At 40.3% G+C, this 16,014-nt stretch overlaps 1 protein-coding gene across 1 annotated transcript in view; it reads left to right on the forward strand.

Moving 5' to 3' along the window:
• The window catches only part of slc1a5 (solute carrier family 1 member 5), a 53,878-nt gene that overhangs the window by 21,743 nt on the left and 16,121 nt on the right, over positions 1 to 16,014 (forward strand). Inside the window, exons 2-6 of the mRNA XM_008121532.3 lie at positions 572 to 614; positions 5,732 to 5,818; positions 10,971 to 11,137; positions 14,163 to 14,396; positions 15,329 to 15,523. Coding sequence (XP_008119739.1) covers positions 572 to 614; positions 5,732 to 5,818; positions 10,971 to 11,137; positions 14,163 to 14,396; positions 15,329 to 15,523 — 726 coding nt within the window. The remainder of the gene's footprint in view (positions 1 to 571; positions 615 to 5,731; positions 5,819 to 10,970; positions 11,138 to 14,162; positions 14,397 to 15,328; positions 15,524 to 16,014) is intronic.

The following is a 16,014-nucleotide window of genomic DNA, read 5'->3' on the forward strand; positions in this document are numbered from 1 at the left end:
CTGTTTATAAATGAGAAAATCCAGCATAAAACAACTACTTTTTGTCATGATACTGTGTATTTTTAATGCTATTTTACTGTTATTGTTTTAAGTATATATGCTGTCGTATTGTTTTATCTGTTGATCGAGCTTGGTCCCCAAGTCAACCGCTCTGAGTCCCCTCGGGGAGATGGAAGCGGGTTATAAATAAAGTTTTATTATTAATTATTATTAAGTTATATTTCTTATTGATTCCTTTGGGGGGGAAAGGAGAATATGAATAGGAAACGCCAGTATAAGAACAGCTTTGGCTACATGCCTACATGGCCTTATTTGCAAATGCATCCTTTATTTGTCTTAAGTTCATCCCAGACCCACCTTGCTGCTCTCAAGATAGGAACAAAATAAAGTGGCAATAAATAATATGCCACATGCTTCCAGGGCATCTTCTCCTCTTTATTACACCTGAATTTTGATTGATAACCCGCAGCAAACATGGAAGGCATCTAGAAGAAAAGTAGTATTGAGTGTCTGGCTTTGATTAAGAGTTGAGTTTCTCTCTGAACTTCTATTTTTCTTTTTTTTTTTACAGAAACATCTTCCCTTCCAATCTGGTCTCAGCTGCATTCCGATCAGTAAGTCTCGTCTAACTCTTTGGAAACTGGGTTGCTGTGAGTTTTCCGGGCTGTATGGCCATGTTCCAGGAGCATTCTCTCCTGATGTTTTGCCCACAGGCATCGTCAGAGGTTATAAGGTCTGTTGGAAACTAGGCAAGTGGGGTTTATCTGTGGAATGTCCTGGGTTGGAGAAAGAACTCTTGTCTGTTTGTGGCAAGTGTGAAAGTTGCAGTTGACCACCTTGATTAGCATTGAATTGCTTCAAAACCTGGCTGCTTCCTGCCAGGGGGAAAACAGAAATTCCAGACGTGAAACAATCAGGGGCAGCTAATACCTCCCAACAAAGGATCCCCCAAACAGGAAGCAGCCAGGCTTTGAAGCTGCAAGGCCATTCAGTACTAAACAAAGTAGCCAGTGACAAGCAGACAAGAGTTCTTTTTCCCACCCTGGACATTCCACAGATATATAAAAAAAACTCAGTTGCCTAGTTTCTAAGAGACCTCACAACCCCTGAGGAAGCCTGACATAGATGTGGGCGAAACATCAGGAGATAATACTTCTTGAACATGGCCATACAGCCTGGAAAACTCATAGCAACCCAGTGATTCTGGCCATGAAAACCTTTGACAACTCTTTGGAAACTGTATCTCACCTTTTCCGCTATGAGAGCCAAGACTCAAAAATTTGCTTTGTTTGGACTACAACTTGCAAATTTCCCCTTCAGCCAACATGCTATGAGTTGGAATTCTAAAAAAAAGTCAAAGTCCAAGGAGCTGGAGTCTTAACAAAAAGCATCTTTTGCAGGTTTTAGATCAGGCATGGGCAAACTGCAGCCCTCCATGTGTTTGGACTTCAACTCTCACAATTCCTAACAGCCGGTAGTTTTCCAATGCCTGTTTTAGATGGTGGATATCTACAGCATGGTGTCAACTATGCTATGGGTGTTTCGGTTTTGGAAAGGCCTCAAGAAATATCCCATATCACGTGTTCCATTTTTACAAGCTTGGTGGCTTGCAGTGGCTTTCATGTTCCTTGATTTGTGTTTGGTCAATGCTGCGTTTGGTGGTCCCTCTGTAGACTTGATGAATTGTTAGGTTCTCTTCTCCCAGTTGTGCTGTGGTCCGTCTTCCAAAGAAAAGCACCAATACACACGTGGGTAGATTCCAACAAGTTTTTATTGTACCAAATGCCAGAACCTTCTTTTGGCCCACATATATAGGGGCTCCCACATACCAGAGGGTAATTGATGTTTTATGGCCGGCCTGCTTTATGGCTGGCATCTGTTCCTTGTCAGCCAACCAGAGATGTCAAGGATTGGAGATCCTGATACTTGACCCCAGCTGCATGGTCTATGGTAGACTCCTCAGAGGGTGAGATGATCCCTCTTGTCCTTTGCTGAGCGTAGCATTGGTTGGATTTTCTTAGTGTGTCTGTAGATACTTTATAGATTGTGTTTCTTCCTCAGCTTCCCTATACTTTGAAGGTTGCTTTGGGAAGCTGCTTTTGTCTCCAGAAGCAGATATGAACCATTCCTACCCTAAGCTATTTATTTACAGTATTTATATTCCGCCCTTCTCACCCCGAAGGGGACTCAGGGCGGATTACAATGAACACATATATGGCAAACATTCAATGCCAACAGACAAACAACATTCAGTTTTAGACAGACACAGAGGCATTTTTTAACATCTTTCCAGCTTCACGATTTCCAGCCACAGGGGGAGCTGTTGCTTCACCATACATTGGTGGCTGTTCTTCCTCTTCTTTTCCTCGTGAGCAGTTTTATGGTGTTGTAGATTAGTTAAATTAGCCTCCCGCATAAAGCGTCCCTAAATTTTCCCTACTTGACAGATGCAACTGTCTTTCGGGGCTGCTAGGTCAACAGCAAGCCGGGGCTATTTTTTTTTATTTTATGGTCGGAGGCTTAACCCGACCCGGGCTTCGAACTCATGACCTCTCGGTCAGTAGTGATTTATAGCAGCTGGTTACTAGCCAGCTGCACCACAGCCCGGCCCCAAGCTATGATGGTCATAAATAATACACTACAACTGTATTAATCTCTTCTCAATTAATTCTCTGCCAGCTGCTTTCGGTATGTCCCAGTTTCTCTTGCTACCTCCCACTTTGTCCTTAACTTGTTTCAATTGCTGCAAACAAGAGAATTTGCACTCAATTAACTTCCCAGCAGGCTCAGGCAAAAGCAAACCACAGCAGTGCGTTCTTCCTTATTGACGCCTTTCTGCCATCTTGCCCGCCTTCTGATGGCTTTTTGGCCGCAGTTTTTAATCTGTGAAATGTTGGAGGTTATGGAATACAAAGTCAAGACTAAGATTTCAAAATGGGTCAATTAAACGCAGGCAGAACGAGACCTTGTTCTGCTCTCTCCTTCGCTTTCCTCGGAGTTGCCTTTGTTCATGGAACAAGGCTATTAAAAATTAAGCCACATTGGCTTTGTCCAAGCTCTCAAAAAGATTAACATGCCACACACACACAAAAAAGCACCAGTTAATCGCAAAAAACACAAAGGTAAGGAAACATTAACCATGTTCGGATCTGGTTTTGTAACCAGAGGAGAAATAATTCTTTTGGACTACAAGGGCAGTAAAGAGGGATGTCAATAAGCAGATGCTGGAAGAGGTGTTTAGGAATAAACAGATGCTAGCGGTCAAGAGAATAAACCCTTTTGTGCTTTCTTCTGGCTTTTGATCTTCAAGGAGGGAGAACATCTGCCTTTCTTTGAATGCTAAAGGTGCCCCGGTTCAGTCCAAACCCGTCTGCTCCACTTCTGCATCTCCAGTTACAGGTTTCTCAGGGTCACAAAATATGGGAAACATCCTGGAGGCCAGCTGCAAGGACAAGGCAGTATCTCCAATTTGGATATATCAGTAGTAAATATATACCCAGCGTTGACCAGATGTCATTGGGACTGCTGCCCACCTTTCTCCTTCTTATTTTCCCTTGTATTCCCTTTCTTTCTCTTCCTTCTTTCTTTCCTTCCCCATATCTTTTCATTCTCATTTATTTATTTATTTGCAGCATTTATATTCCGCCCTTCTCACCCCGAAGGGGACTCAGGGCGGATCACATTACACATATAGGCAAACATTCAATGCCTTTTAACATAGAACAAATCGAACTCATGACCTCCTGGTCAGAGTGATTCATTGCAGCTGGTTGCAGCTGGCTTGCTCTCCAACCTGCGCCACAGCCCGAGCCTCAGTGACATCACGGAGGAACACTTCACCTAGCCACAGTCTTTGTGGTACAAACAGACATAAATATGTAGTAATTCAACCAGAGAAGTCAGCCATAGCAGAGCCCTTGATGAACCAACCTGGACACACCATATTATTTGAGAGCACAGAATTGCTGGGCCACTCTCACAACCACCATGTCAGGTTACACAGACAGGCCATTGAAATCCACAAGAAGCATGTGGACAATTTCAACACAAAGGAGGAAACCATGAAAAGGAATAAAATCTAGTATTAAAAACTCTAAAATCAAGACAGTGAATAAAGAGCGACACAAAAAAAGAGGGAATTCCAGACTTGAAACAATCAAGGCCAGCTAACACCTCCCAACAAAGGATTCCCCAGGCAAGAAGTAGCCAGGATTTAATAATAATAATAATAATAATAATAAACTTTATTTATACCCCGCCACCATCTCCCCAACGGGGACTCGGGGCGGCTTACATGGGGCCATGCCCAGAACAATACAATGTAACAAAATATAAAACAACACATCATAACACAATTAAACAATACAATAGATAATAATATACATAATACAGCACAAAATCAGAAAAGCAATAAAAACTAGGGCGGGCCACATGAACACTAAGTTAAAACTCGGGGTGAGAAAGAAATAAGAATAAAAACCACGGGAACAGGGTCATAAGATAGTGGTACAGTCTATTGCAGGGGTCCTCAAACGTTTTAAGCCGAGGGCCGGTCCACAATCCTTCAGACTGTTGAGGGGCCGGATTATCATTTGAAAAAAAAAATACAAACAAATTCCGGTGCACTCTGCACATGTCTTATTTGTAGTGCAAAAACAACAACAACAAGAACAATGAAAGAACAATACAATATTTAAAAATAAAAACAATTTTAACCAACATACATTTATCAGGATTTCAATGGGAAGTGGGGTCCTGCTTCTGGCCAATGAGATAGTCAAGTTAATTAGGATTGTTGTTGTTGTTGTTGTTGTGTGCCTTCAAGTCATTTCAGACTTTGGGCGAGCCTAAGTCTAAAATGTATTTATTTATGTATTATTTATTTACTGCATTTATTTACTACATTTGTATCAGACCCTTCTCACCCCAAAGGGGACTCAGAGTGGCTTACAAATTATATGTACGTACAATATATTATGTTATTAGCATAGCACAATATTAGCAGTATATATTACTATATTGAACTATACCACTATACTGTAATATTATATGTAATATAGAATATATAATTAATATTATTATATGGTATTATTATTAGTGTTATATTGTATTACATTATAATATTATTATCAATATTATATGTATATACAATATATTATATTATAAAACTGAGGGCAGGGGCCAGGTAAATGACCTCGGAGGGCCGCATCCGGCCCCCGGGCCTTAGTTTGGGGACCCCTGGTCTAGAGGATAAATATAGGAGGGGAGCAACAAAAAAGAAGTATATGACAGTTACTCTCCAAAAGCATTTGAAGCTGGAAGGCTATTCAATATTAATCAAGGTGGCCAATGGCAACATTCACACTTGCCGCCAACAGACAAAAATACTTTCTCCCACCTTGGATATTTCACAGATATAAAAACTCCACTTGCCTACTTTCCAACAAATGTGTACCGTTTTGTGTCAAATTACAACGAAGGCACTTTTTGCAAATACTTTTTTTTGTTTCAGGATTTTGAAAATTGAGGCATGCATTAGTTTCGATAGCGTATTTGACTCGATGATACATAGGTGTATTCTGTGCTGCGTTTTATCAGTGGCGTGGCAACATTTCAGATTTGCAGCCCCCAAAGAAGTAGGCTGATGCAGGACTGCTTGAAATGGGCACGACTGTAGTGGTCTTAATGACACTGACACTGTGTTTTCCTCTTTGTGTCTCTTCTTCCGCAGTACACAACCTCTTACAGGGCGCTGATAATTAAGAAGAATATAACAGAGGAAGTGGGTGTCATCAATGAAACTGCCATAGAACTCAAGGTAAGGAGAAAGAGATTTTTGGCTGCGTTGGTTGTAAAGATGAGGATGTTGGGCAGAGATGGAGCATTAGAAAACAGCATAGATTAATAATAATAATAATAATAATAATAATAATAATAATATATTTTATTATGACACAGCAAACAAGATAGATATGCTGGATTTCATATCACAAAATCACAAGTCGAACACTTCCCAAGTGTCTAGGACTGTGTGATGTATTTTCGGATGATGCGTGTAGATCCCAGCAGGGTGGCCTTTTGCAGTTGGCAGATCGTAATTTTGTCAATGTCTATTGTTTCCAAATGCCGGCTGAGAGCTTTTGGCACGGCACCCAATGTGCCCATCACCACCGGGACCACCTGCACTGGTTTCTGCCAGAGTCTTTGAAGTTTAATCTTGAGGTCCTGATAGCGGCTGAGTTTTTCCTGTTGTTTTTCGTCAATGCGACTGTCACCTGGGATGGCGACATGAATGATCCAAACCTTTTTCTATTATTATTATTATTATTATTATTATTATTATTATTATTATTAAATCCAGCATATCTATCTTGTTTGCTGTGTCATACAATGTCGTTGTGTCAATAATAATACTAATTTATTTCTTATATCCTGCCTCCATCTCCCCAAGGAGACTCAGGGCGGCTTACATGGGAACAAAGCCCTAAAAACAACATATGCATAAAAACAGCACAGTTACAAAATTAAAATTAAAACACATAGCAAGAACCAAACAATTTTAAAATTGTAAGATAAACACAGAATTTGAAAGTTTTGTGGAAAGAATGGTAATAAAACAAATAGGTCTGTCTCCACTTGACAATCCAGTGCTTCTTCCATGCCATCATAGAATCCTAGTTGGACGAGACCCCCAAGGGCCATTCAATCCAACCCCTTTTTGCCATGAAAGATGACAAACCTTCCCAACAGATGGCCATCCAGCCTCTGTTTCCAAATGTCCGGAGAAGAAGACTCCACCAAACTCTTTTTTAAGTTTTTCCTTCCTAAAAAGCACTTGCTGGGCCTTTCTGTTCCCGTGGTCCAGGGAGTTGTCGCGGAAGGAGACAGTAACGGCTCTGCCTGTGGGTGAGGCAAGGACACGTGCCCTTATGCCTCAATCGGTGGTGCTACAAACAGAAAAGGAGAGAGTAAAAGTGAGTGAGTGAATTCATGGGTCTGCTGTAGGTTCCATTTTTCAGCCTTTGCACCAGGTTTTCCATTTGGTTGAGTGATAATAATAATAATAATAATAATAATAATAATAATAATAATAATAATAATAATAATAACAACAACATGCCCTGGAAGAATATGTAAAGCAAAGTGAAGAACCTGCTTTGATTGAAGTCAAAAATCAGAAACTCCTCAAAGCACAGCAGACAAAAAACCAGTACAAGAAAGCCACACTACAAACTAGAGCTGACAGCTGGCACAACAAAACATTGCATGGAAAGTTCCTTGACAAAATTGAAGGAAAAGCTGACAAGGAGAAGACCTGGCTCTGGCTCACGAATGGGACCCTGAAGAAGGAGACAGAAGGCCTGATCCTTGCAGCCCAGGAGCAAGACATCAGAACAAAGGCAATTAAGGCCAAGATCGAAAAATCAGCTGATCACCCAAAATGCAGACTGTGCAAGGAAGCTGACGAAACCATTGATCATCTCCTCAGCTGCTGTAAGAAAATTGCACAGACAGACTACAAACAGAGGCACAACTGTGTGGCCCAAATGATCCATTGGAACTTATGCCTCAAGTACCACCTGCCAGCAGCAAAGAACTGGTGGGATCACAAACCAGCAAAGGTTGTGGAAAATGAACACGCAAAGATACTGTGGGACTTCCGAATCCAGACTGACAAAGTTCTGGAACACAACACACCAGATATCACAGTTGTGGAAAAGAACAAGGTTTGGATAATTGATGTCGCCATCCCAGGTGACAGTCGCATTGATGAAAAACAACAGGAAAAACTCAGCCGCTATCAGGACCTCAAGATTGAACTTCAAAGACTCTGGCAGAAACCAGTGCAGGTGGTGATGGGCACATTGGGTGCCGTGCCAAAAGATCTCAGCCGGCATTTGGAAACAATAGACATTGACAAAATTACGATCTGCCAACTGCAAAAGGCCACCCTGCTGGGATCTGCACGCATCATCCGAAAATACATCACACAGTCCTAGACACTTGGGAAGTGTTCGACTTGTGGTTTTGTGAAACGAAATCCAGCATGTCTATCTTGTTTGCTGTGTCATACAACATCGTTGTGTCAATAATAATAATAATAATAATAATAATAATAATAATAATTTGTGATACAAAATCCAGCATATATATCTCGTTTGCTGTGTCATACTATGTCCTTATGACAATTATTATTATTATTTTATTTTTGTACCCCGCCACCATCTCCCCAGAGGGACTCGAGGTGGCTTACAGATATAAAACCAGCATACAGTATACAGCATACAGTAATATCAAATACAAAAACACACTTAATAATAATAATAATAATAATAATAATAATAATAATAATAATAATAATAATTTATTTATATACCGCCCTATCTCCTCAAGGGACTCAGGCCGGTTTCCAACAAAACAGAAAACCATACAACAACTAAACATAATACAATAATGAACATAGGTACACAAGACATACAAATTAATCAATTAACACAGACTTAAGAACTAATGACAGAATACTCCATTAACTTTGGTGGATGCCCTCTGAGCAGTGTCTATAATGGCTCACACAGGTCATTTCATTTGTGCTGTTGTCGAGGGCTTTCATGGCCGGAATCACTGGGTTGCTGTGGGTTTTTCGGGCTGTATGGCCATGTTTCAGAAGCATTCTCTCCTGACGTCTCGCCCACATCTATGGCAGGCATCCTCAGGGGTGGTGAGGTCTCTTAGAAACTAGGCAACTGAGTTTTTTTATATATCTGTGGAATGTCCAGGGTGGGAAAAAGAACTCTTGTCTGCTTGTCACTGGCTACTTTGTTTAGTACTGAATGGCCTTGCAGCTTCAAAGCCTGGCTGCTTCCTGTTTGGGGGATCCTTTGTTGGGAGGTATTAGCTGCCCCTGATTGTTTCACGTCTGGAATTTCTGTTTCCCCTCTGGCAGGAAGCAGCCAGGTTTTGAAGCAATTCAATGCTAATCAAGGTGGTCAACTGCAACTTTCACACTTGCCACAAACAGACAAGAGTTCTTTCTCCAACCCAATAATGAACATAGGTACACAAGACACACAAATTAATCAATTAACATAGACTTAAGAACTAATGACAGAATACTCCATTAACTTTGGTGGATGCCCTCTGAGCAGTGTCTATAATGGCTCACACAGGTCATTTCATTTGTGCTGTTGTCGAGGGCTTTCATGGCCGGAATCACTGGGTTGCTGTGGGTTTTTCGGGCTGTATGGCCATGTTTCAGAAGCATTCTCTCCTGACGTCTCGCCCACATCTATGGCAGGCATCCTCAGAGGATATGAGGTCTCTGAGAATGCTTGCCACAGATGTGGGTGAAACCCCAGGAAAGAATGCTTCTGGAACATGCCCATACAGCCTGGAAAACTCACAGCAACCTACTACTAAATTGCCCCTCTGCCTGGAAAAAATAGTTTGATTATAGTTATAGATCTAGAAAAATTGCCAGAGAACCTTAAGGCATAACTCATAAAGGACATGGAAAGAAATGGAGTAGTAAAACTAAAAGATTGGAACTTTAGAAAATAAGATATAAAATGGGGAGTATCTTGGTATAATGTACTACCATTGGATTCATGGACAAAGAATTGGGTAAAACAACACGGGAAATGCAGACCTAATTTGAAGAATTGTGTTGTCGAAGGTTTTCATGGCTGGAATTACTGGATTGCTGTGAGTTTTCCAAGCTGTATGGCGATGTTCCAGAAGCATTCTCTCCTGACGTTTCAGCCACATCTATGGTGGGCATCCTCAGAAGTTGTGAGGTTTGTTGCAAACTAGGCAAGTGGGGTTTACATATCTGAGGAATGTTCAGGGTGGGAGAAATAACTCTCATGAAAGGGACTGCAGACTAACTGAACCAGGAAAATCAGCCATAGCAGAGCACTTGATGAACCAACCTGGGCACAGAATATTATTTGAGAACACAGAAATGCTGGACCAGTCTAGTAACCACCATGTCTGACTACACAGAGAATCCATTGAAATCCACAAGAAGCATGTGGACAATATATTAATTATATATTATATTTTACATGTAATATTACTAATAATATTACAATATATTGATACAGTACAATATAGTAATTTATTACCAGTATTGTACTATGCTAATAATATAATATTGTATGTAAATTTAATTTATAAGCCGCTCTGAGTCTCCTTCGGGGTGAGAAGGGCGGCATATAAATGTAGCAAATAATAAATAAATAAATAAATCTCAACAGCAAGGAGGAAACCATGAAAATGAACAAAATCTGGCTATCAGTATTTTAAAAACTTTAAAATCAGGACAGTAAATAAAGAACAACACGCAGAAAACAGGAGAATTCCAGACAGGAAACCATCAGGGCCAGTTAACACCTCCCAACAAAGCATCCCCCCAGGCATGAAACAAGTAGGCTTTGAAGCTGCAAGGTTTGGGGCAACATTCACGCTTGCCACAAACAGAGAAGAGTTCTCTTTCCCAGCCTGGACATTCCACAGATACATAAACCCCACTTGCCTAGTTTCCAACAGACCTCACAACCTCCGAGGATGCCTGCCATAGGTGTGGGGGAAATGTCAGGAGAGAATGCTTCTGGAACATGGCCATACAGCCTGGAAAACTCACAGCAACCCAATTTTAAGAATTAATAATGTAATTAAAGCAGAATGGTACAGGTGAAGTAACAAATGTATTAATAAGTAAAATTATAAAATAATGATAGAAAGTGATCCATACAATTCAAAACAAAAATTAATGGGGAACGGATTTGGGAATCAATATTACAAATGGTTAAAAATAATTTTGCGGCAACATGAGGTGGCGAATTCTTAGAATATGTATTTGTCAAAGAAAAAGGAGAGAAGCGTGTGTGTGTGTGTTTTTTTGTGCAGAGCCCTCTTAAGGGGAGTCTTGCGTGCGTAGACAGCTGATCTCTCGCTTCCTGTTTGTTCAGATCCCGTTAGGCAAAGAGGTGGAAGGAATGAACATCCTGGGCCTGGTGGTCTTCGCCATCGTCTTTGGGATTGCTTTGCGGAAACTTGGGCCCGAAGGAGAGAACCTGATCAAGTTCTTCAACTCCTTCAACGAGGCCACCATGATCTTGGTCACCTGGATCATGTGGTAAGAAGCCCCTCTGAACCCATTTGAGAAATCATATAGGACTCTTGGCGGAAAGGGCTGTTGGTGAGGCAGGTAGGGAGCAGGTTGCTGGAAACCAGGCTTGGCAGTTGCAGCCATGTGGCCCTTGAAAGCCCACTTTTGTTATCCATTATTATTTATTATTATTTACAGCATTTATATTCCGCCCTTCTCACCTCCGAAGGGGACTCAGGGCGGATCACATTACACATATAGGCAAACATTCAATGCCTTTTAACATAGAACAAAGACAAGACAAACATAGGCTCCGAGCGGGCCTTGAACTCATGACCTCCTGGTCAGAGTGATTCATTGCAGCTGGTTTCAGCTGGCTTGCTCTCCAGCCTGCGCCACAGCCCGGGCCCATGAAACCTCTGTAATTTGCAAGTGGTATTTGCCCCAAACCATGTGGAAAATATACATAAATAGGCACAATACAAGCCTCCTTGAACTCTGTATTGCTCTCTAAATATACTTTATGTTTCTTCAGCTGTCCTTCTCGCAGTGTTGATAGGAAGTGACATCCCATAATAATAATAATAATAATAATAATAATAATAATAATAATAATAATAATAATAATAAAACTTTATTTATATACCGCCCTATCTCCCGGATGGGACTCAGGGCGGTTTACAGTCATAAAAGCAACACAAACATTACATAACAACATAATACACATTATTAAACAAAGTAAAATAATACAATTATAACAATAAATCACACTTACATGACCAGATCAAGGGGACGGGAACCATACTTCCTGTCACCATTTTGAGAGGGATTGTAGAGGAAAACAGAGATATTATGGCCTAATATGTGGAGGTGACCATTGGCCTCATTCGCTTGCCCAGTCTTTCTCTAAATTGCACTGATCCGGTGACTAGAACTTCATGTACTTTGTTCTAATCTATTAGTTGCTCCCCCACCCCCACCCACACACACTTTTGATTTGTCATGCCAAGGAGTCAGCCTCCATCCTCTGAAAAAAGCTGGATTTTGGAGAGCCGGATATGTTACACTAATTAGGATTAACGACAGCATGACTTTGTTCACTGTGTAGCTTTTATTCTGGTTCTGTTACTCACGGTGAGGCATATAGAAGCCCAGGCAATGGAAAGACTTCTGGCTTCTGCCGTCGTAGCAAATACTGTCATATTGTTAAGAAACTAGAAGTGGGATGACATAGCGGGAGAGAAGTTACTTGCTTTGTTCTCACAACAACCTTGCAATGTTGCTTAGTCTGCGCGTTGACTTATCATAGTTAGACCACTGCCTTCCATTCACTGTTCGTGCAGAATAGCAAGACTGATATTCATATGGAAATGGTACCGCACCCCAGCACAATTAGCAAATATGATGAGGAATAAAATTCAACATGTTGGCATTGTGGAGTAGGCAAGGGATGGTATGCCCACATGTGGTGGGAATGTCCAAGGGTAAAAACATTTTGGGAAAAAATAACGGGAAAAATAGAGGAATTATTTAGAATTTCACTCCAAGTAAACATGGAATTAATGTGGATGGGGATATTAGGGAGCAATAAAATTAACGTAAAATATCAAGATCTATTCAAAGCTATGATTCTTGCAGGGAAGGCAGTAATATATTGTAATATTATTAGTAATATTACATGTAAAATATAATATATGATTAATATTATTATATCGTATTATTAGTATTATATCGTATTACTATAGTTTAAGATCTTTTGTAGATGGTACATCATACAGGAAAAGCTTGCGAAGTTCAGTAAAGGTAAAGGGAATGGGAAATGCTGGAAATGCCAGAAACATAACGGCGATTTTATGCATATGTGGTGGGGATGTAGAAAGGAAATTAACAAAGAAATGGAGAAAATACTCCAAATCAAATTTGATTCAAAACCAGAGTACTTTCTTTTAGGTATAGTAGACTTTCAAATGGACTCCAATATATGGTAACAGCTGCCAGGATATGCATAGCCAAAGTATGGAAAACGCAAGAAATTCCCACAATAGAAAAATTGATGTTGAAATTAATTGACATTAAAAATATGGATGTATTAACACAAAAGATATCACAGAACATTTCACCAAGACAATGGACCGATTGGAACAAACTGAGACAATATTTGTCAAGAAGGAATATTGAGCTTATATGATTTTACGCTCACAGGAATTCCTAGGCTTCAGGTCATATACGGTTGTTTGCCGAGAAATATTGAATGTTTAAAAGAAAGATATATAATGTAATGCAGAGGATCGGGAAGTGGAACGATGTTTATGTTGGGTGTGGTTTTTTTTTCTTCTTCTATCGACTCGTTCTTTTCTATCCTTCTAAACATGTTTTCCCACTTTTTATATATACACTAAAACTATAAATAAAATGTAAAAAAAAAAAGGAATTGCAAGAGTTGAAGTTCAAAACACCTGGAGGGTGGAAGTTTGCCCATGCTTGTTGTAACTGCTTACCGTGTTTCCCCGAAAATAAGACAGTGTCTTATATTATTTTTTACTCCCAAAGATGTGCTAGGTCTTATTTTTAGGGGATGTCTTATTTTTTCCACGAAGAAAAATTCACATTTATTGTTGAACAAAAAAAATGAACATTTATTATATACTGTACAGTAGTTGTCGTCACAAACAAACATAACCAAACCAGACAAACTATGACTCCTGTCATGAATTTCTTGTTACTACTGTATAAATATAAATAATATAACATTTTAATATATTATTACCATTATTTCCATGTACAACTGGTATGTACATTTACCGATCCTGCAAGTTCTGGTGTTTTGTTTGGCAGGCGCCGGGCATGCTTCCAAACAAAAACTTTGCTAGGTCTTACTTTCGGGGGAGGCCTTATATTTAGCAATTTAGCAAAACCTCTGGTAGGTCTTATTTTTTGGGGATGTCTTATTTTCGGGGAAACAGGGTAGCCTGGGCAAAGAAGACTTTCTGCCGTCTCTCATTTGCTCTCTTTGTGCCTCATTTGCTCATTCTTCCTTTCCCTTTTCTCCCAGGTACGCGCCGGTGGGTATCATGTTCCTGGTGGCTGGCAAGATTGTGGAGATGGAGGATGTGGCCCTTCTGTTTGCCAGCCTGGGCAAGTATATCTGCTGCTGCCTGGTGGGCCACGCCATCCACGGGCTCCTCCTCCTCCCCGCCATCTACTTCGTCTTCACCCGCAGGAACCCCTACCGATTCCTATGGGGCATCTTCACCGCCTTGGCCACGGCCTTTGGCACATCTTCCAGGTATCTATGAAGTGGCTGCAGTGGTATGGCTGCAGAAACCCTGAAAGTCCCAAGATATAGTTACTTGAGTCTAATGCACTATCAAATCTAATGTGCATCTCAATTTTCAAAACCTGAAACCAAGGAAAGTATTTGCTGTCGAATGTAATGCGCAGCAGAAAAAGGTGCATTCTTTATAATATGTCCATTACAGTTACCGCTTGCTTAGAATATCTTCTTTAAAAACAATTGTGTTGGAACACCAAAGCTTTCAGCAATTGAAAATAAACCTTGGGGTGCATCTATGCTGTGGAATGAATTATTATTATTATTATTATTATTATTATTATTATTTCCGATATTTCTACCCCACCCTTCTCCCCACGGGGACTCAGGGTGGCTTACACAACTGGCAGGATCACTACCAGTATATCATAATACATTAAAATAATACAACAATTAAAATAGTTAAATAACATAGTAAAATACAATATCTAAAAGATTTAACACAGTGCAACAACGAATATAAACTATCATAACTTTAAAAGCATTGTACAGTTATACCTTCAGATAGAATTTACTTACTTACTTTAATCACTTTAATCCACTTTAACTGCCTTGGTTCAATGCTATGGAGTCAGGGGGCTGTAGTTTTACAAGCCCTTGAGTCTTCTTTGTCAAAGAGTGTGGATGCCTCTCCAAATTACAAATCCCAGGATTGCATAGCATTGAGCCATGATAATGAAATTTGTTATGACGTTCCCCAAATAGAAGCTCCAAATGCTTCAGAGGCATCCTCCACTTTTGCTTTGGCTCCGCATGAAGATAACTGTATGATGCTAATCTAATGCACATCCTAATTTTGGCCAGGTAATTTAGCCAAAAAAGTGAGCATTGGATTTGTTGGTTGGTTCTGAAGTTGTCCTCTTTTTCTGCTGCCATCCTTCCTGCAGCTCGGCCACGTTGCCTCTGATGATGAAGTGCGTGGAAGAGAAGAACGGAGTCTCAAAGCACATCAGCCGCTTCATCCTGCCCATCGGGGCCACTGTCAACATGGACGGGGCGGCCCTCTTCCAGTGCGTGGCGGCCGTCTTCATTGCTCAGCTTAACAACTTCCCCCTCAACTTCATCCAAGTCATCACTATCTTGTGAGTATTTTAATCAGGGACTAGAACCACACCCTGATAGTTTCAGGACCATCTCTCTGATGCTGCAAGTCTGGAACCCACTTGCAGGGAACCCAGTGGAGAGAACTGGGACTATAGTTCCCAGAACCTTTCAGTGAATATGTCCAGCAGTTATACTGTAAGGCCCAAACTGTGCTCTTCCAATAATAATAATAATAATAATAATAATAATAATAATAATAATTATTATTATTATTATTATTATTATTATTATTCGCCGATACATCACACAGTCCTAGACACTTGGGAAATGTCCGGTGTGTAATCCAACGGCCAGCAGAGTGTCTGCTGTGGACTGAGCTTATGTTTCTAATAATAATAATAATAATAATAATAATAATAATAATAATAGTTTTTATTGACACAAAAACACAGTATGACAAGCAAACGATATGCTGGATTTTGAATCCCAAATTGAACACTTCCCAAGCGTTTAAGACTGTGTGATATAT

This window comes from Anolis carolinensis, unplaced genomic scaffold (assembly GCF_035594765.1).
Source record: "Anolis carolinensis isolate JA03-04 unplaced genomic scaffold, rAnoCar3.1.pri scaffold_10, whole genome shotgun sequence".
In the NCBI taxonomy this organism is placed as follows: domain Eukaryota; kingdom Metazoa; phylum Chordata; class Lepidosauria; order Squamata; family Dactyloidae; genus Anolis; species Anolis carolinensis.